Source organism: Oncorhynchus tshawytscha, linkage group LG01 (assembly GCF_018296145.1).
Source record: "Oncorhynchus tshawytscha isolate Ot180627B linkage group LG01, Otsh_v2.0, whole genome shotgun sequence".
Classification (NCBI taxonomy): domain Eukaryota; kingdom Metazoa; phylum Chordata; class Actinopteri; order Salmoniformes; family Salmonidae; genus Oncorhynchus; species Oncorhynchus tshawytscha.
Window position 1 is genome coordinate 9,952,300 of NC_056429.1, and position 21,458 is coordinate 9,973,757.

Consider the following 21,458-nt stretch of genomic DNA (forward strand, 5'->3'; position numbering starts at 1 on the left):
CTGCATTTTTAAACAGTCAGAATGGGTACTAGGACATGTAATTTCTGAAACACCTCTAATGGGGTGGCAGGGTAGCCTAGTGGTTAGAGCGTTGGACTAGTAACTGGAAGGTTGCAAGTTCGAACCCCCGAGCTGACAAGGTACAACATCTGTCGTTCTGCCCCTGAACAGGCAGTTAACCCACTGTTCCTAGGCCGTCATTGAAAATAAGAATTTGTTCTTAACTGACTTGCCTAGTAAAAAAAAAAAATCAGGCCACCATGTTGGAGAGAAGGTAATTATCTTCACCTCTCCTCATGTAAGTGTAACTATGCCTTTTATTTATTTTTTTACTTTTAACTAAGCAAGTAAACTTTGTCCAAAATCACTGGATCAAATTTCAGAAGGATCCTTGTGTGTATGCCTTCATGATAATACAGGCATAACTTCAAAGTTACTGTCTGCCAGTGTGGATATGTTGATATGGCTCGTGGGATAAGAAGTTACTCACTACAACTTGTACATTTGCTTTACTATAGGTCCGGGGTGAAGTTAACCCTGGGTACAGATCTAGGATCAGGATCTCGGACTTAACCATTAGTAGGGGAAATGCAAAACTGTCCAAGGTCAGCATCTAAGGGTAACTTCACCCTACTACCTATGATGGGTGGAGTTCAGAAATGGGAAATTCAGGTCCCTTCACATATGGTGTCGAGACACCCGGTCCCAATTCCATCGAGGCATTCTCCTCAGCCCTGACCCTTTAGCAGATCTGAATAATTATTTTTTATTTGACCTTTATTTAACTAGGCAAGTCAGTTAAGAACCAATTATTTTCAATGATGGCCTAGGGACAGTGGGTTAAACTGCCTTGGTCAGGGGCAGAACAACACATTTTTTTCCCCCAACGCTCTAACCACCACCTGCCGCCCCAGGTAGCCTAGTCTGGATAGGGATCAGCAGTGTAGAGGTGAAGCTTCCACCATATTGCTTCTACCTTACAGATCTGCAAACATTACAGGGTTTACAGCCAAGGTGAAGGGAGGGAATTGGGACCAGTGCGTCACATAAAGCCTTCTGTGCACATCAAATCATCAAATCATCCACCAGTTCCAAGTGCTGCATAGTGGGCTCCCACTCTTATCTAGTCAGTAATATGGACAAATAGATCTGGATTTTAGGAGGTAGAAATTAAGTTGATTTAATGGGAGCACAGTAAATGTAGCTGCAAAAAAAAACTAAGGTTTCAAAACAGAAGTACATAACATCTCCAAACAAAACATAAAATAAAAACTCAGTCCTAGCACATTCCTTTATCCAGTCCATCACATCTTCAAAACATTTTCATGTAAAAAAAATAATATAATGGTTAATCAGACTTGCTCAGAATTTCAGAATCATACAATCAGCGTGACAGGAGAGTCCCCGGTATACATAGGGGAGTGTACTGCAGTAGAATACTGAGGAAGTCAGAGTATGTAGCCACGGGTGTTCTTCACGATGCTACAATGTGGTAGCTACAGGAACAAAACAGCAGAGAAGTTTAGCCTTGAGCTTCAATGCTGTTAGTTGTGGAAATTGGACCGATATTGCGGTTTCCTTTGTGCATCGCTAAGTGTACCTTTAATCAGAGCGCAGTTAAATTATAGCATACTTCCCATTAAAATAACCATGACCAAGGGTTCAATGCTAACTTTTGGCTAATGAAACAAGTTCCTTGTCCACGTCACAGCAAATTTGTCAGACACATTACAAAAAGTTGATGCGATTGCCTCATGCAGAATCCAAACTGCTGATTCTAGTATTTCTCTATCATCTTGCTGGCAACCATTAATGATTCATATTTCATACTCCTCCATCCCCACCCCAACTCCTCTAACTCCTACAAGCAGGAAACATGTATTTTTAAGGTATAAAAAAAATGCAATACAGAGAATGTAAACTGACATTTAGGCAAAAACAACATGATTCTCAAGCAATATATCCAGCAATATATTCATAAAATGTTTTTTTAAATGTTTAATTAATGGATATATAGTGGTTAACACCAATTCTAGTACATCATTTTTCCAGAGGTACAGCTAGCTACTGTCAGGTAGGGACACTTAAGCCTACTTTTATACATAGGATGCAAGAATTACAATTAGTGACGCAAAATGGCGGTCCTGCTAGTTGCGTAAGCCAAAATACGCAGACGTGTGCACTTCAGCAATTTGTAAGCAGACACCAGTACACGATATCACCATCTTGAGTAGCCAATTGGGTTCTTGCATTGTGCATGTACTGTAGGTAAGGTATAAAATCAGGCTTTACTCACTCACACACCCCCAGAGTGACAGGAAGAGAAGAACACAACAATGAGTGTCTTTAAAAAGAAGTCAATAAATAAACAGATGAAATGAATCCTCCTCCCTGTAGGTTTCCTGTAACTGTGCAATATGTAGTGTTTGTCTGTTTAAGGACTACAGCACACCTTCATTTGATCTTTCAACAGGCTTCGATGGGTCTCTCAATAGTCTGAGTCCTGATCCATGCCACCTATACAGACGTGATGTTCAGAAGCACCATTGTCCATGCTGTTGGATAGAACTTGAGTCTTCCTTGTAGCTGGGTTGTGTTCATTAGGGCACACGATGGAAAACATTTTGCAACAGAAAACAAAAAAAATTGCGTTTCTTATTGGACCTTCCCTGTTTGAGTCCGTTTTCTTCTGTTTGGTGCCTGAAATGAACAGGACCCTGGTGTCAAAGCCAGCTCCTGAGTCAGGTTCTACAGATTGTCTCAGACAGTACAGTAAGAAACTGTTGATAAGGTGAGAGGTCAGACAGAGAACTCAGGGCCAGCTTTCCGGGAGCGTGTGGCGAGTAGCCGGCGCAGTCGGAGCCCGGCAAACGGGTTGATCCACAGCAGTGACGGCTTGCCTCCAAACACGCTCCTCATGCCCTCCCAGCGAACCTGCCTCTCCCACGTGGGCTTCTCGTTCTTCAGACGCTCAATCTCCTGTGGTAAAAACACACACAGAGGGGGTAAACATCAACACCAGGTGAGAATTCAATAAAGCAGAGCGAATGAGGTCAAATAACCACAATGGTAAATTAGCCTCGGTCATTGGTCACTAGTCTCATCAATGTCACCCCAGCTAGGTTTCTTCTTCCTTACATTATCAACAGGTTTTCTGAAGGAGGCTGATGACTCATATGCAAATAAGCCCCATCTCCCTCCCTGGGACTTCACTACCACGGTCACGTGCTTGTTCAGAGGCGCAGGACCTTTAGAAACAAATCCCAATCATGCAGAATAGAGAATCTTATCCATTCTACATTGTTGATAGAAATAGTCGACGTAGAACGGGGTTCTGTAATGCCTTTTGCCCTACTGAATGTCTATCTATTATTTTTCTATCCATGTGGTTTGGCTCCTTGCCGTCTTGTTGCAGATGGATTGGACCTGAGAATGTGATGTATAACATGGAAATAATTCTTAATCATCTAATGTACATTGTTTATCTACGGTTGTGGGTTCAATTCCCGCAGGAATCAAACTGAAAATGTAGCCACTCATTGCGTAGAAAGTTGCTTAGGATTACAACAGTGTCTGGAAAGTGGCATATAGTGTTATATTAACCTCCTCACCGTCTCGTCGTTGCAGATGGAGTGGACCTGAGTGCCAAACATGACAGCGGTGAAGGTGAGGAAGAGGAGACCCTCCAGGCAGAGGAAGATCATCAACATCACCGTCACCGGGGGGGAAAAGTCACTGCACTCTGGAGTGGCAGAAACACCATTCAGGATAATCACATTAACACTGACCTCAATGTAGTTGTATTTGCAGCTGCAATCCTTAATTTGAAATTATAATAATTCATTTGAAAAATCAACAAATGACAGCTCTGCCAATTGGATTGCTATAAAAGGTGAGGGATGGGGCTGGAGAAATTTAGCCCCTCTCAAATTCATAGACGGAGCTATGGAAACGAATAATGATAGTCCACAAGATTAAAATGATAGTTTTGAAGCTGTATATTATTGTTAACAAAGACTTTGTTAACATACAATTGAGTAAAAAAAAAAAAAAAATCCAGATTGTGCCTTTAAAACAGAGCACATTGAAGTCAATGTAGCTGTTTTTAAACAGGGCACCCTACGGTCAAAGCAGTTATATTTAACAGGGAACAGTATATTTAGAAAACTCATCTGCAATCATATAATGATACTCACCACTCCACTGGAGCTTGACGCAGGTTACAAACTGGTACCCACTCAGGGCGAGAGCATGGGTGGAAATCATCGCTATATACATCTGCAAAGAGAGAGGGAACTATTACCCAATCCTGGTATTGATGGTAAAAACATTCATAGTAATTCATTGTGCATTGACAATGCACACAGGGATAAAGCTACAACAAAAGCACATTAACGAGCAGTGTACACAATCACAACCTATCCTAATAATACATCATCATACTTCTATCTGGCTAGAGCTAAAAAGCACAGCAGCACCAATGTGGTTTACAGGCCTTTATGATAAGGCACCACAAATAAAGATGAAACACTAATCATTCTGTCAAACCAATTGCTTCCATGCAAAACTACACAACAGTACAAAATAGGGATGTCAGTGATGCGCCAAAAAAAAAAAAAAAAAAAAAAAAAAAAAAAAAGTCTGATTAATTGACGTTGATTAATTGGACCGATGTACTACAGATGCATTTTGTGCACAAGACCTTCAACAAGGTGGAACTGAGACGGAACTCACAGTGAAGAGGACAAAGAAGCGCTGGTTGTTCTCGCCGACACAGTTGTTCACCCAGGGACAGTGGTGATCCATCTTACGGATGCAGCGCTTACAAATACTACAAGGGAGGGAAACGACATCATGGTCGTGTTCATTAGGCACCAAACAGGGAGGGGAGGGGAGGGGAGGGGAGGGGGGCTGAAACCCGGGAAGGACTACCTGGACTTCTGCAATAAGAAATATTCCTTTTTGTTTTCCATTTCAAAAGTTTGCCTAACAAACAGGACCCAAAAGATACAGTAGGCCTAAATAGGGGGTTTTCCCTAGCCAAGTGACTCAGCCAGGAAAACCCTTTAGATACTATAAAGCATAACAATAATACTTAAAAGCAACAGAGGTGTCTCCTCCTCACCTGCAGTGGTGGGCTCTCTCAGGTTTGATGCTGTAGCATTTGGAACACTTATAGATGACCTCTCCTGGTTTCAGGTTCAGGCTCTCCATGTATTTCTTGGTGGCGTTGCCTTTGGGCACAGCTCCCTGTAAACAAGACACATGGTTGGACAGATTGGACACAGTCAGAATGACATGTTTGGACAGACTCATTCAAAACTTAAAGGAAACTACTAGTAAATCAGCTCTTTCACTGCTAATAGGACAACACATTGTTACTATTCTGTGCCCAGGAGCATCAGACTGCCCTCAGACTTACCCTTCGTCATTCTGACTGCTTCTTTTACTTCTTGTATGCTCTGTCTTGGACTCCGTTCAAAGTCACTCCCTTTTCCAAGTCACCCAACATTACAATGCATCTTCACTCCTTTGTTACGTTTTTGTCCTAACGAACACGACCCTGCAGCGGCGGTTGGTTCACTCACCGGGTCGGTGAGCATGGTGCGTAGGTGCGAGCTGAGAGCCAGCACGGCCAGGCAGTTGAAGACCACGCCGTTGATCACAGCGTACCAGAAGCTCTTGGAAGGAAGCAGCATGACAAAGGTGACCACAAAGTCAGCGTAGAGCACCAGGAACCAGGTAATGAAGGCACAGACCATGCCACAGCCGTCCTGGATGAACCACACCTGCTCCGCCTCCCCTGCTGCAGAACCCACTGCAGCCTCCTCTCCGTCCAGCAGGGGGTGCTGTTGCTCTACATCTCGCAGCCGGTGACCTGAAGACATGCTGCCCTGCAGGAAAAGACAGGGAGAAAGAGGGAATGTGAAAGCACAGAAAAGGCTGAAAGGGGGAGAGTGTTTGTTAAAATAAAAGTGGCTTTGGTCAAATTGTGGATATAGGCTATTTAGCCATACATTGTGCCCATGTTTCTAGCCGAACCAAAATTAATGTGTAGGAACAACCACTGTTGTTTCTCTACCATTGACCAATTAGGGGTATTGTGTACTCACTCACTTTATGTTAGCGTCCTTTATAATGTCATTGTTGTGTCCAATCTTCAGAACTACTGATGAGAGCATCCAGGGCCTGACTTATCAGGCCACATAATAGCCTGGCTATAACAGGAGAGAGGGTGGCTGTTTAGTGACAGTTCAACAATCCAAATTCATAAAACAGGTCGATATCTTGTCCTCCTCATCCAGTAACAATGTCGTGTGCACAGCAGAAGGAACACTATTTGAACCTCCCTTTAGTTTTAAACATAAAATGTTCGTATGGCTCAGTTGGTAGAGCATGGCGCTTGCAACGCCAGGGTTGTGGGTTCGACTTCCACGGGGTACTAGTACGAAAATGTATGCATTCGCTTTGGAAAAGAGCGTCTGCTAAATGTTTTATTTTTTAAATGTAACTTATGCAGCTTGCAAGCGACATAGTTAATTAGCTAGCTGGCGTCAGCACATAGCAGCATGGTAGCTAGCTATTAGCATTGTTAGTCCTCAGTGGTGGTTGACGTTATTCATAGGCTGTGCACCAGAAAAGTACATGCAACCATTGACATCTAACAGCAGTAAACTGGCTATTGTTGTAAATATTATTCTCTCTTTAGGCTGAGAAACCTTAGCTAGCAGTGTTACCACTGCTGGCCAGCTACACTAGCTTCAGCCAATGACTGGAACGTAAATGAAGGCTACAGCTACAACAGTCTAGTAAGCAGATACAGGCATTAGCGAGCATTATTAACGTTACATATTAGAAAACTTCATTATTACCTTCTTTATAGTTTCCCTGCTAAGGTGGTGGAATAAGGCTTCAATTTCATTCATGACAGCCCATGCAAGGCAAGTAAGCTAACGTTAGCTAGCTACACAACAATGTTTGGGAAGGTGCATTTCCGGTGTGGATTAATTTTGAGAACTGTCAAATGTTTTTATTATCATTTTTTATTTTTTATTATTTGGCTACTTATTTAGTTGAATTAATCATAAGTTATTGTACAACATGCAAAACTGACCTTTTTTTAATGACAAAAAAAATATGTAAATAGTATTCTCAGTACCTGTGAAAACTCAGCAAGGTGCAATATGAAACCATGAATAAAGAACACTTTACATTTTGGAGGATCATTCCTGTAAGAATGTGAGAATGCATAAAGCAGTAACACATTTTGAAACAGGCCCTGAAATAGCTCTAACATACATTCACATAATTTAGTTACGTCTGGAACTTTAACTTAATTATTCCTTTGTTATGGAAAACATTGCTCTAAAAATATTAGGTGATAATATCACGAGGAAAATTCAGTTTCAGGCCAATACCTTGACTTATTTTTCCAGACAATATACCCCTTATCTCTAAATTTGATCTAGTATTATTTTGTGGGTCGAAAAACATGGATTATGTTACAATAGTGCTCCTCTACACAGCTACCATAGATGGTGTTATTTCCTTCAGTGCACTCTCAAGTAAAGTATGCAGCCTTGCACGAGCTGGAGCGTCTCACAGGAGCCCATCTCCTGTTTCTGTAGCAACCCTTGGACAGAACACAGAACGCTTGTCTTTCGCAGGGCCTTACCCCCAGTCTACCTCTTTGATGCTAAGTGTCAAGCAGAAACGCAAAAGTCCTATTTTTACAGTCTTGCATGACTCGGCGAGGAATCAAACTCCAGATCTTGCAACCTCAGAGCATATACTCAGAAGGCCACTTATTTGCTAACTAAAGTGCTTGTACGTGTACTCCCAAGCTAGTAAGTGTACTCCCAAACTGATGTGCTAACTAGGTTTTAAAAAATCCGACCTTCGTTCAAATACCATTTGACATAATTTCAAATACTTTAGCTGGGCTTGATTGAACTTGCCTAGCGCAATGGAATCGATAGAAAATATACACGATACACAAGGCAGGCTAAAGCGAACGCTAAAAGTATATATATTTTTTTCAGCAGGAACGTCATTTCATCCACGTTATTATTTTAAAGGCAAAGTAATTCCCGTTTGTGTTTTTATATTATTTTTCATTCCAGAATTTAAAAAAAAAGAATTCACAACATAATGGCATGTGGTGACCATACTGTTCTGTGTCAATTGATCAACTATGCTGACTGACTAAAATCACAGTGTCTGTCACATGTCTCCATCTGAAAGTCACAGAATAAGATTTAAAGTACACACTGTTCTTCACCCCCCTTCCTGCTGCTCTCTTTTCCTTAGACCAAGTTCCAGGGTTAGGGAGTAATGGATTACATTTTGAAAGTAACCTACCCAACCCAGCCAAGTTCCAATTAAACTGGCAACATTTTTGTTCATACATATGTTCTTATGTAAGAAATATGGACTCTTTTGTAAAGCTATATTAATAAATCAATCAAAGCAGTAAATGCAAGCTGTCTCCAAGAGCTGATTGTTTAAAAAAACAAACATGAAACACTGTGTTGAAGGTCCCAAACAGTCATTCTGATTCCCATGTAAAATCTTTTTGAGTGACTAAAACATCACGCAAAATATTTTTTCCCCGATAAAATGTAAAAAATTTGAGAAACATGTAATTTTTTCTCTCATGTCAAACTGCCAGGAAGTCTGAAAACACAGTTTGCACTGCGATGCAGTGTCTTAGACCACTGCGCCACTTGGGAAGTTCCACCCTCAAAGTTTTTAATGCTTATCAATTGCCTTAAACAAAGTTTTAAATACTAAAATACTACACAGGACTCTTAAGAATTTTATTTAAATGTTAATTGTATTTTTTGATCACAGAAATAAATGAGGAGATAAAGAAATAATGAAAGTAATACATTTGGGCCAGATAACGCTCACCGGAATCAATCAAATGTATTTCTATAGCCCTTCGTACATCAGCTGATATCTCAAAGTGCTGTACAGAAACCCAGCCTAAAACCGCAAACAGCAAGCAATGCAGGTGTAGAAGCACGGTGGCTAGGAAAAACTCCCTAGAAAGGCCAAAACCTAGGAAGAAACCTAGAGAGGAACCAGGCTATGATGGGTGGCCAGTCCTCTTCTGGCTGTGCCAGGTGGAGATTATAACAGAACATGGCCAAGATGTTCAAATGTTCATAAATGACCAGCATGGTCAAATAATAATAATCACAGTAGTTGTCGAGGGTGCAGCACGTCAGCACCTCAGGAGTAAATGTCAGTTGGCTTTTCATAGCCGATCATTAAGAGTATCTCTACCACTCCTGGGAAAGGTAGCACGTTCGGTGAACAGGTCAGGATTCCATAGCTGCAGGCAGAACAGTTGAAACTGGAGCAGCAGCACGGCCAGGTGGACTGGGGACAGCAAGGAGTCATCATGCCAGGTAGTCCTGAGGCATGGTCCTAGGGCTCAGGTCCTCCGAGAGAGAGAAAGAAAGAGAGAAAGAGAGAATTAGAGAGAGCATACTTAAATTCACACAGGACACCGGATAAGACAGAAGAAGTACTCCAGATATAACAAACTGACCCTAGCTCCCCGACACAAACTACTGCAGCATAAATACTGGAGGCTGAGACAGGAGGGGTCAGGAGACACTGTGGCCCCATCCGATGATACCCCCAGACAGGGCCAAACAGGAAGGATATAACCCCATCCACTTTGCCAAAGCACAGCCCCCACACCACTAGAGGGATATCTTCAACCACCAACCTACCATCCTGAGACAAGGCAGAGTATAGCCCACAAATATCTCCAGCACGGCACAATCCCCGCATCCTAGCTATAAGTAATACTGCAGAAGGCTGCCCAGACTCGGGCCGCATGACATCGGCCGAGTCTGACTCTCAGCAGGGTGCCCCGACTCTCAGGCGGAATCGGCTCAGATCCACTGTGCTAGCTGGGTAAACTCTATGAATGTAGGTCCATTGATTGTGCACAGTGATTAGTAGTGAGCTGGACAGTCAAGAAACTGTATGAATATAGTTCAGTCATCATTTCTACACAGTTTAGATTTGTTAAATTCATTTGAAAATATATTGAGTTTTTACTCAAATATTTAACTAGGCAAGTCAGTTAAGAACAAATTCTTATTTACAATGACGGCCTACCTAAAGGCAAAAGGCTTCCTGCTGGGACGGGGGATGGCCTTAAAAATAAAAAATAAATATATGACAAAACACACATCATGAAAAGAGAGACACTTCAACTCTACATAGAGAGAGACCTAAGACAACAACATAGCTTGGCAGCAACACATGAAAACACAGCATGGTAGCAACACAACACAACAACAAGATGGTAGCAACACATGGCAGCAGCCCAACATGGTAGCAGCACAAAACATGTTACAAAAAAATATAATAAAACCCCCCCCACAAAAAAAATGAATTAAATAAATAAATAAAACATGGCACAAACATTATTGGGCACAGACAACAGCACAAAGGGCAAGAAGGTAGAGACAACAATACATCACGAAAAAGCAGCCTGATTGAGGTTGAGATAAAACTGTCCAGTTTGAGTGTTTGTTGCAGCTCGTTCCAGTCGCTAGCTGCAGCGAACTGAACAAAAAGGAGCGACCCAGGGATGTGTGTGCTTTGGGGACCTTTAACAGAATGACTGGCAGAACGGGTGTTGTATGTGGAGGACGAGGGTTGCAGTAGCTATCTCAGATAGGGGGTGGAAGTGTTTCACACCCCTGGTTTAGGTAGTCTTAGTCTTCCCAACCCGGTAGTCATTCTGAATGCAGGTCAGGCACGAATAAGAATTCCAAATGTTGGCTATACCAACTCTGGCTGGATTCCAACAGGAATGAAACATCACTTTGCAAGGTTGCTTAGTGTGACTTGCAGGTCCGAGGTGGTCTGTAAACTATGAGTTTCAGGTCACTCTATTAGGGTAAAACTAGGCCCTCAAAATAAGGCCTTATCAAATACATATTATATTGTGTTAAAGTATTTAATTTTAATGATAAGATACAGTATTCACTTAGGCTCTCACTAGGATTGCTATAGGACAAAAAAAGGCTTTGCATCAGTTCTGCACTGTACTACTGCAGTTTAATTATTTGTGCCAATAGCTACATTTTCACATATCATTTTTATGTGAAGCTAAGCAACGTTATAATATCCATAAACCTAAAGTCATATAATTGTTCATTTGGTAGCATTGTCAATATTTTCAGCTTGAATATGAAGTCAAAACATGTAGGGCATTATTCTAATGAGCTCCGCCCCCGAAACAAAACCAATAAAAATACCCAGTGTTCTTTGCAATTGTTTATCAATTGTGTCTGCTCATTTAGCAGACACTCTTATCCAGAGTGACTAACAGTCAGTTCATTCAACTATACAACCACATCTCACAGTCATAGCCAGTAAAATATTTTTTGTTTCCGGATTTGATGAAATCAGATCTAAGTAAAATTACCAAAATATAAAAATGAATTGCTTCTACATTGATAAAGTTTGATCATAAAGTTACTGATATCCTCTTCCATTTCAAACACTTGGATTCAGAAGTCGGGATTGTAAAGGGCTTTTTGTGACATCACAAAAACACTCATTTATTACACCAATGGTAGTGTCTTATTCTCTTGCCTAATTTAAATTAGTACTGTCTTGTAACCAACATTGCAGAAGGTGTGTTCACAGAGGGGCGTGCTTTACATAGCTAGGTAGCTAGTATTCTAGTGTCAAAATTTGACTGCAGCGAGTCAGCAAATATGATTAGAAGTTTCCCCTATTCATCCAAGGCAAAGATACATATATGTTTCCCCTTTCATCTGTCTGGTGTTATCTAGTAACCAGAGGTGTAAAAAGTTGTCATACTTGAGTAAAAGTAAAGATACCTTACTATAAAAAGACTCAAGAAAAAGTAATCCAGTAAAATACTACTTGAGTGTCAGATTTTAAATCTACTGAAGTGTAAAACTTGAGTAAAAGGAAATGCTCTAATCATATTCCTTACATTTAGCAAACCAGATGGCACAATTTCCTTTTTTATTACTTTTTTTGACAACCAGGCCCACACTCCAACACTCAGACATAATTTACAAAGGAAACATGTTTGTTAAGTGAGTCCACCAAATCAAAGGCAGTATGGATGACCAGGGATGTTCTCTTGAGTGTGTGAATTGTACCTTTTTTTAAACCTTTTTTTTTACTGTACTGCTACGCATTCAAATTGTAACTAGTAGTTTTGGGTGTCAGGGAAAATGTATGGAGTAAATGTCAGGCTGTGTATGAAGGTGAAGTCAGGTGCAGGAGAGCAGAGTATGATGAAATAAAACGCACTTTATTATAGTTCCAAACAAAAAACACAACAAAAACCCTCAAAAAACGGAACAATAAAGTAAAGCGCTTAATGAACATCACTTGTCATGAAAACAATTACACACAAAACATAATGGGAAACAGAGGGGTAAATACAAGTAGATTGATTGGGGAAATGAAAACCAGTTGTGTATGAAAACAAGACTAAACAAATGGATATATGAAAAATGGAGCGGCGATGGCTAGAAAGCCGGTGACGACGATCGCCAAACGTCGCCCGAACAACTTCTGCACAAGTCGTGACAGTAAAAAGTACATACTTTTCTTAGGAATGTAGTGAAGTAAAAGTACAACTAGTCAAAAACATAAATAATAAAGTACAGATAACCAAAAAAACTACTTAAATAGTACTTTAAAGTATTTTTACTTAAGTACTTTACACCACTGCAAAAAAAGCATGTGTGTTTAGTGAGTCCACCAGATCAGAGGCAATAGGGATGACCAGGGATGGTTGGTTGATAGTTTAGTGAGTCCACCAGATCAGAGGCACTAGGGACACCAATGATGTTGCTCTCGCTGCTGGTGATTCTTTGATCCACCTCTACGCAGACGACACCATTCTGTATACCTCTGGCCCTTTGGACACTGTGTTAGCTAACGTCTAGATGAGCTTCAATGCCATACAACTCTCCTTCCGTGGCTTCCAACTGCTCTTAAATGCAAGTAAAACTAAATGCATGCTCTTCAACCGTTCGCTGCCTGCACCTGCCTGCCCGTCCAGCATCACTACTCTGGACGGTTCTGACTTAAAATATGTGGACAACTACAAATACCTAGGTGTCTGGTTAGACTGTAAACTCTCCTTTCAGACTCTCAGACATTAAACATCTCCAATCCAAAATTAAATCTAGAATCTGCTTCCTATTTCGCAACCAAGCATCCTTCACTCATGCTGCCAAACATACCCTCGTGAAACTGACCATCCTACTGATCCTCGACTTTGGCAATGTCATTTACAAAATAGCCTCCAACACTCTACTCAACAAATTGGATGCAGTCTATCACAGTGCCATCCGTTTTGTCACCAAAGCCCCATATACTACCCACCACTGCGACCTGTATGCTCTCATTGGCTGGCCCTCGCTTCATACTCGTCGCCAAACCCACTGGCTTCAGGTCATCAACAAGTCTATGCTAGGTAAAGCCCCGCCTTATCTCATCTCACTGGTCACCATAGCAGCACCCACCTGAAGCACGCTCTCCAGCAGGTATATCTTACTGGTCACCCCCAAATCCAATTCTTCCTTTGGCCGCCTCTCCTTCCAGTTCTGTGCTGCCAATGACTGGAACGACCTGCAAAAATCTCTGAAGCTGAAGACTCTTACCTCCCTCACTAGCTTTAAGCACCAGCTGTCAGAGCAGCCCACAGATCACTGCACCTGTATATAGCTCATCTGTAAATAACCCATCCAATCTACTTCATCCCCATACTGTATTTATTTATTTATCTTGCTCCTTTGCACCCCAGTATCTCTACTTGCACATGCATCTTCTGCACACCCTACCATTCCAGTGTTTAATTGCTATATTGGAATTACTTCGCCACCATGGCCTATTTATTGCCTTTACCTCTCTTATCCTACCTCATTTGCACATGCTGTTTATAGATTGTTCTACTGTATTATTGATTGTATGTTTGATTATTCCACGTGTAACTCTGTGTTGTTGTATGTGTTGAACTGCGTTGCTTTATCTTGGCCAGGTCGCAGTTGCAAATGAGAACCAGCCTACCTGGCTAAAAAAGGTGAAAAAAAAAATTTTGGTTGATAGTTTAGTGAGTCCACCAGATCAGAGGCAGTAGGGATGACCAGGGATGTTTGGTTGATAGTTTAGTGAGCCCACCAGATCAGAGGCAATAGGGATGACCAGGGATGGTTGGTTGATAAGTGCGTGAATGACTATTTTCCTGTTCTGCTGAGCATTCAAAATGTAATAAGTACTTTTGGGTGTCAAAGACAATGTATGGAGTAAAAAGTACAATATTTTCTTAAAGGAATGTAGTGAAGTAAAAGTAAAAGTAGTAAAAAATATACATAGTAAAGTAAAGTACAGATATCCCCAAAAAACAACTTAAGAAGTACTTTAAAGTAATTTTACTTAAGTACTTTACACCACTGCTAGTAACTGGCTAGCTTGGTCTTAAGTCAGCATGGAACAAAGCTGGGGAATGGTTGCCCAAAACTCCGACGCAGGTGTCATGTCATACATCAAACAGGAAATTGATACAAACTTCTTGACTTTATTGACAGTAATGATGTATGAACATTGCATATATATGTATAAATTTATTGAAATATACCCAGACCTCACCCTGTAAAGTTTCAACTGAAATTTTCCAAATGAGCTGGCCAGCTACACTACATGACCAAAAGTATGTGGACACCAGCTCGTCGAATGTGTCATTCCAGATTCGTCCGTCGGACTGCCAGATGGTGAAGCCTGATTGATCCCTCCAGAGAACGTGTTTCCACTGCTCCAGAGTCCAATGGCGGAGAGCTTTACACCACTCCATCCAACGCTTGGCATTGCGCATGCTGATCTTTGGCTTGTTTGTGGCTGCTTGGCCACGGAAACCCATTTCATGAAGCTCCTAACGAACAGCTCTTGTGCTGACGTTGCTTCCAGAGGCAGTTTGGAAGTCAGTAGTGAGTGTTGCAGCCGAGGACCAACGATTTTTACGCGTTACCCGCTTCAGCACTCGACAGTCCCGTTCTGTGAGCTTGTGTGGCTTACCGCTTCGCAGCTGAGCCGTTGTTGCTCCTAGAGGTTTCCACTTCACAATCACAGCACTTACAGTTGACCAGGGAAGCTCTAGAAGGACATAAATTTGACGAACTGACTTGTAGTAAATGTGGCATTCTTTGACGGTGACAGGTTGAATGTAACTGAGCTCTTCAGTAAGGTCATTCTACTGCCATTGTTTGTCTATGGAGATTGCATGGAAATGTGCTAGATTTTATACACCTGTCAGCAATGGGTGTGGCTGAAAAGGCTAATCTACTAATTTGAAAGGGCGCCACATACTTTTGTGTATAAAAAAAAAAAAACATCCTCTCACTGTCAACTGCGTTTATTTTTATGTGTAAATATTTGTATGAACATAACAAGATTCAACAACTGAGACATAAACTGAACAAGTTCTACAGACATCTGAGTAACAGTAATGGAATAATGTGTCCCTGAACAAAGCTGGGGTCAAAAGTAACAGTATCTGGTGTGGCCACCAGCTGCATTAATTACTTGCAGCGAATCTCCTCCTCATGGACTACACCAGAATTGCCAGTTCTTGCTGTGAGATTTTACCCCACTCTTCCACCAAGGCACCTGCAAGTTCCCAGACATTTCTGGGGGGAATGGCCCAAGCCCTCATCCTCTGATCCAACAGGTCCCAGACATGCTCAATGGGATTGAGATCCGGGCTCTTTGCTAGCCATGGCAGAACATTGACATTCCTGTCTTGCAGGAAATCAAGCACAGAACGAGCAGTATGGTTGGTGGCATTGACATGCTGTAGAGCGTCATGTCAGGATGAGCCTGCAGGAAGGGTACCACATGAGGGAGAAGGATGTCTTCCTTGTAACGCAGTGCTGAGATTTCCTGCAATGACAACATGCTCAGTCAGATGATGCTGTGACACACCGCCCCCAGACCATGACGGACCCTCCACCTCCAAATCGATCCTGCTCCAGAGTACAGGCCTCGGTGTAATGCTCCTTCGATGATAAATGCGAATCCAACCATCACCCCTGGTGAGACAAAACCGCGACTCATCAGAGAAGAGCACCTTTTGCCAGTCCTGTGTGGTCCAGCGATGGTGGGTTTGTGCCGGTGATGTGCCTACAAGCCTTCAGTCCAGCATCTCTCAGCCTATTGCGGACAATCTGAGCACTGATGGAGGGATTGTGCGTTCCTGGTGTAACTCAGACAGTTGTTGTTGCCATCCTGTACCTGTCCCGCAGGTGTGATGTTCAGATGTACCGATCCTGTGCAGGTGTTGTTACATGTGGTCTGCCACTGCTCTGTCTTAGCCGTCTCACAGTACAAACATTGCAATTTATTGCCCTGGCCACATCTGCAGTCCTCATGCCTCCTTGCAGCATGCCTAAGGCACGTTCACTCAGATGAGCAGGGACCCTGGACATCTTTCTTTTGGTGTTTTTCAGAGTCAGTAGAAAGGCCTCTTTAGTGTCCTAAGTTTTCATAATTGTGACATTCATTGCCTACCGTCTGTAAGTTGTTAGTGTCTTAACGACCGTTCCACAGGTGCATGTTCATTCATTGTTTATGGTTCATTAAATGAGCATGGGAAACAGTGTTTAAACCCTTTACAATGAAGATCTGTGAAGTTCTTTGGATTTTTACAAATTATCTTTGACAGACAGGATCCTGAAAAAAGGAATAATAATTTTCTTGCTGATACAACCAATTTTCAGTGGCCCCGTTGAAAACCAACTACAGCCTCTTGGGCAAATCTAGTTTTAAATCGCTGAAGTAAAGCATATTACCTGGAACCACCATTTCAGTAATGGTTGAAAAAAAGTCCAATTAACAGATTTGATTAGTTTAGACAAATGTATATTTGAGTAGCTTAAGATTAATTAAATCAATCAATGTACATGCAAAAACATAGATATTGAAACAAACAATTTTTTAAAAAATCATCCTGCAATAGAGCATGCTGGGAAATATGATAATGAAGGGTGTGGTTTTGTTTTAACATTGGTAATTAAGTTAACACTTACAGAGTGACTTTAACACCTGAATCAACACTAGAAATGTTACACTGAAAAATCAACACTTGGTAACAATTTGCTGTATATATACATTGCACTTATCTCTATATACATAAACTCAAGTTCAAGTAGATAATCCTTTATGAGTACAAAATACATAACACATTGACCAAATATTTCTGTTACAGTGTCTCTCACCACCATTGATATTGTTTTGAACTGATATTGGTGGTATATGTGAAATTAGTCAGTCATGAGCATGTTATATGTCCTCCTCTTCTCCTGCTAGGCTCCTGGCCCAGCTCTAGTCCCAGCCTAGTCCAAGGGTTAAGCTCTAGTCCCAGCCCCAGTCTGGTCTAGGGGTTAAGCTCTAGTCCCAGCCCCAGTCTAGTCCAAGGGTTAAGCTCTAGTCCCAGCCCCAGTCTAGTCTAAGGATTAACCTCTAGTCCCAGCCCCAATCTGGTCTAGGGATTAACCTCTAGTCCCAGTCTGGTCTAGGGGTTAAGCTCTAGTCCCAGCCCCAGTCTAGTCTAAGGATTAACCTCTAGTCCAAGCCCCAGTCTGGTCTCAGGGTTAAACTCTAGTCCCCAATCTAGTCTAGAGGTTAAGCTCTAGTCCTAGCCCTAGTGCAGTGGTGTGGTTTGGAGCGACAGTATTCAACCAAGCCACTCTTTCTATGCTGCCACAGGGGTGAGAGAATGTCTCCTGAGCTGGGAAAGAGACAGAAGTGTGTCAAGTTCCACAGCTCTGAGAGTGCAGAAGTCACTGCAACAGGAATATACACACACACACACACACACACACACACACACACACACACACACCTCTTTTAGACCCCACCCCCACACCTTCTTGTGCCCCTCTATCTTCCATCCAGTGGCGTGAAAATTGTTTCCTGCTCCATTGACCTTGTCCTCCTTTTCCCCACGCAGGAAAGGAATGCTCAGGAATAGGACCTCAGTAATATCTCAGCCAGCCCCAAACATAAAAAAAGTGCTTGATATTTGCTAGATCGACACTCCTCTTCCTGTTCTCTGCCCGTCTCAAGTTTGTCTGAGAGGGATGGCCTGTAGGTGGAGTCCTTGGCTGCACTCTCTGCTGCAGTTCAGTCTCACTCTGCCTGCTTGGAGACTTAGCGTTGCGTAGCGCTGTGGGAGTGACTGTGGCGACCTGCGGCGGCGGCGACCGTAACCCTGTGAGCTGATCTTGTCCTCCGGGGCTCTGTTGACCTTTAACTTGTTGTTGAGGATGTGTAGCCGATGGGCCAGGTCATGCAGGCTGCATGTTCCCAGAGAACAGCCTGGTCTTTTCACTGAGGTCACAATGGATCTTCTGGACCTGGAAGAGAAAGAGATCAAAATGAGATAAAAGAAGAGATAGAGATTTCTAAAGATTGACTGAAATGAACTTGCCCAAAAACCATTCAAATGTGACCTTTTTATATTAGTAAAAACATGATTTTTTTTTTATACACCAGAGTGACCATTATTGAAATAACACCTGGAATGAAATACTGAGGGGTCTGTCTCCTCTCTCTGCCCTGGTCCACTGAGGATCCCTGAGTTCACTGCAGAGCTGCTTTGGAAATCTTCTCTTGTGCGGCTCTGTAACCAGACTCTAAATCTACCACAGAAGAAGAAGAAGGCATAATGCAGAAATAACATACTTCCTCCTAGACACATCAAAGACAGAACACACATCCTATCCAATAATCCTGTACACTCTATAGAATTAGACGGTGGCCACCGTTCGTCATTCGTCAATCAGGTTACCTCTTTTTCATGTTGGAGTTGAGGTCAACTTTGGTGCCTTTCACCAGCGGTAGGACTGTGCCTTTCACCAGTGGTAGGACTGTGCCTTTCACCAGCGGTAGGACTGTCCCTTTCACCAGCGGTAGGACTGTGGCTAGAACACACCCGCAGATGATGGTTTGAAGATGCACTTTCATATTGGCTGGAGCCTGCGAATAAGAATGAAAAAAACATGATTTATATTTAGATAGTCTCATCTACTTGTGAGAAAAGGTGAGAAGTGTCTCCTGGCTCCAAAAGTATACCTGGATTATACCATGCTTACATAAGATGGTCCAAAAAGCTGGTTATGTGAACTCTGACCCTCTTCAGTCCCTGGTCATTATTTTGCCCAATTTAATATCTGGACAAAAACAGTTTTGAGCAATGGCAAATTTCTCTGTGCTCAGGAATACCATAAATTCTACATGGATGAGAGTGACGAGTCATCTCCTTCAGTCTTCTTCTGTAATAACAATATAATAAGAACATTGCACCGCTGCAGACAGACAGAAAACAAAGATAGCACTCCCTACATTCCTGCCTTGACTTCAGACATAACCAAAATGATCTGATACAAGTCAGAAAGAAAATATACATTCACAAATTCAAATGGCAGATTTCACTTACCTCAGGCTCAAAACAATTCACTTCACTGGGAGGCTGCCAGTTGCATAGATCTCTCCAGTTACTCCTGGGTGGGTGCTTTTTCTGTGGCTGTAGTTACCTATTTGTCAGAGTGTACACAGTCAACGTGAGAGGCTTTATAGTGGTGGGTGGGAGGGACTTATACCTTATTGACAGTCAATGTGGGAGGGGCTTGTCTATGTGACAACTTTTATTGTACTCATCCTCTCCAACAGACTGTGAACCCTGTAATGTAGAAAAGCTATTACAGAACAACAATAGAAACGCAACATGTATCAACATTCAATGATTCTACTGAGTAGCAGTTCATTTAAGGAAATCAGTCAATTGAAATAAATTCCTTAGGCCCTAATCTATGGATTAGGATTCTTCGGTGAACAAAAATGTAAACACAACATGTAAAGTGTTGGTCCGATGTTTCATGAGCTGAAATAACAGATCCCAGAAATGTTCCATAAGCACAAAAATCTTATTTCTCTCAAATTTTGTGCACAAATTTCTTTACATCCCTGTTAGTAAGCTTTTCTCCTTTGCCAAGATGATCCATTCACCTGACAGGAGTGGCATATCAAGAAGCAGAGTTACAGGCTTTGGTTTTTCCATTTATGTTTTGAGGTTGGACTTTGGCACGTGTAGCCCATTAGCACGTAGGGTGCACCGGTTGGTGTCACCTCGTTAGCCAGAATGTGTTACACCTGTGCTGATTGCGTCTCATTAGAGGGAAGATTTTTCACCTGCGCTGCCCAGGTGCTATTTAGGAGTGGCTTGCCCAGTGACCCAGATGTCTTGAGAGATGGGGCGCGTCAATGCCTTTAGTTGGCGTGCCCAATTTGATTTCTAGAAAAACATTTATTTGTCAGATTTTGTTTTCTTTAAGATCGTTGTGGGTTTTTCTTTTGTTTGCCTCTTCTTTGGCAAATGTATTGGGTGCTCATGGTGAGTGTTTTTGGTTCCAGTTGTAGTTGCTAGTCAACATACACCCCCTAAAACCCCACCTGTTTTGTTTTTGTTGTTGTCAGTGACTCTTTGTTAGTTCCCCTTCTTGCTTGGGAATGTAACAATGGCATGATCATTACACAGGTGCACCTTGTGCTGGGGAAAACTAAAGGCCACTCTAAAACGGGCAGTTTTGTCAAACAACACAATGTCACAGGTGTCTGAAGTTTTGAGGGAGCATGCAATTGGTATGCTAACTCCAGGAACGTCAACCAGAGCTGTTGCCAGAGAAGTGAATGTTAATTTTTCTACCATATGCCACTTCCAACGTCATTTTAGAGAATTTGGCAGTATGCCCAACCGGCCTCACAACCGCAGACCACATGTATGGCGTCGTGTGGGTATGTGGTTTTCTGATGTCAACGTTGTCAACAGAGTGCTCCATACTGGCTGTGGGGTTATGATATGGGCAGTCATAAGCTACAGTTAACGAACACAATTGCATTTTTATCAAAGATAATTTTAATGCATAAAATAACCGTGACGAGCTCCTGAGGCCTATTGTGAGGCCCATTTTGTTAAAGGTACAGTTTGTGACCAATAGAAGCATACAGTTGAAGTCGGAAGTTTAAATACATTCAGGTTGGAGTCATTAAAACTAATTTTTCAACCACTCCACAAATTTCTTGTTAAACTATAGTTTTGGCAAGTCTGTTGGGACATCCACTTTCTACTTTTTTTTTTCTAACAATTGTTTACAGACAGATTATTTCACTTGTAACTCACTGTATTACAATACCAGTGGGTCAGAAATGTACATACACTAAGTTGACTGTGCCTTTAAACAGCTTGGAAAATTCCATGTCATGGCTTTAGAAGCTTCTGATAGGCTAATTGACATAATTTGAGTCACTTGGAGGTGTAAAAGCCAGACAACGGTTTGCAACTGTACATGGGGACAAAGATTGTACTTTTTGGAGAAATG

At 42.0% G+C, this 21,458-nt stretch overlaps 2 protein-coding genes across 8 annotated transcripts; both read right to left on the bottom strand.

The window, feature by feature from the left end:
• Positions 1-1,164: 1,164 nt before the first annotated feature.
• LOC112218335 (palmitoyltransferase ZDHHC7-like) lies at positions 1,165-6,998 on the bottom strand. Of its 5 annotated transcripts, none has more exons than XR_006084328.1 (9): positions 6,873-6,998; positions 6,118-6,218; positions 5,589-5,894; positions 5,126-5,250; positions 4,735-4,831; positions 4,197-4,278; positions 3,612-3,742; positions 3,139-3,248; positions 2,841-2,979 (listed from the first exon to the last, which is right to left on the bottom strand). XR_006084328.1 is itself a non-coding variant. In XM_042328694.1 (9 exons), the coding sequence occupies exons 3-8, from the start codon at positions 5,886-5,888 to the stop codon at positions 3,173-3,175; spliced, it is 819 nt and encodes a 272-aa protein (XP_042184628.1). In that variant the 5' UTR covers positions 5,889-5,894; positions 6,118-6,218; positions 6,873-6,998; the 3' UTR covers positions 2,841-2,979; positions 3,139-3,172. The 5 variants fall into 5 exon arrangements, 4 of the variants coding, with proteins under 4 accessions (XP_042184564.1, XP_042184591.1, XP_042184666.1 ...); XM_042328694.1 differs by having other exon boundaries at positions 3,604-3,742; XM_042328630.1 differs by lacking the exon at positions 3,139-3,248 and having other exon boundaries at positions 1,165-2,979.
• Positions 6,999-16,666: 9,668 nt separating this feature from the next.
• On the bottom strand, positions 16,667-19,708 carry LOC112219089 (pro-adrenomedullin). 3 transcript variants are annotated; one of them, XM_024380300.2, is made up of 5 exons: positions 19,520-19,708; positions 19,156-19,355; positions 18,872-19,059; positions 18,600-18,722; positions 16,667-18,437 (listed from the first exon to the last, which is right to left on the bottom strand). In XM_024380300.2, exons 3-5 carry the CDS (start codon positions 19,045-19,047, stop codon positions 18,143-18,145), a joined length of 594 nt encoding a protein of 197 aa, XP_024236068.1. In that variant the 5' UTR covers positions 19,048-19,059; positions 19,156-19,355; positions 19,520-19,708; the 3' UTR covers positions 16,667-18,142. The 3 variants fall into 3 exon arrangements, with proteins under 3 accessions (XP_024236068.1, XP_024236067.1, XP_024236066.1); XM_024380299.2 differs by having other exon boundaries at positions 19,176-19,355; positions 19,520-19,707; XM_024380298.2 differs by lacking the exon at positions 19,156-19,355 and having other exon boundaries at positions 19,520-19,700.
• Between the last annotated feature and the right edge of the window lie 1,750 nt (positions 19,709-21,458).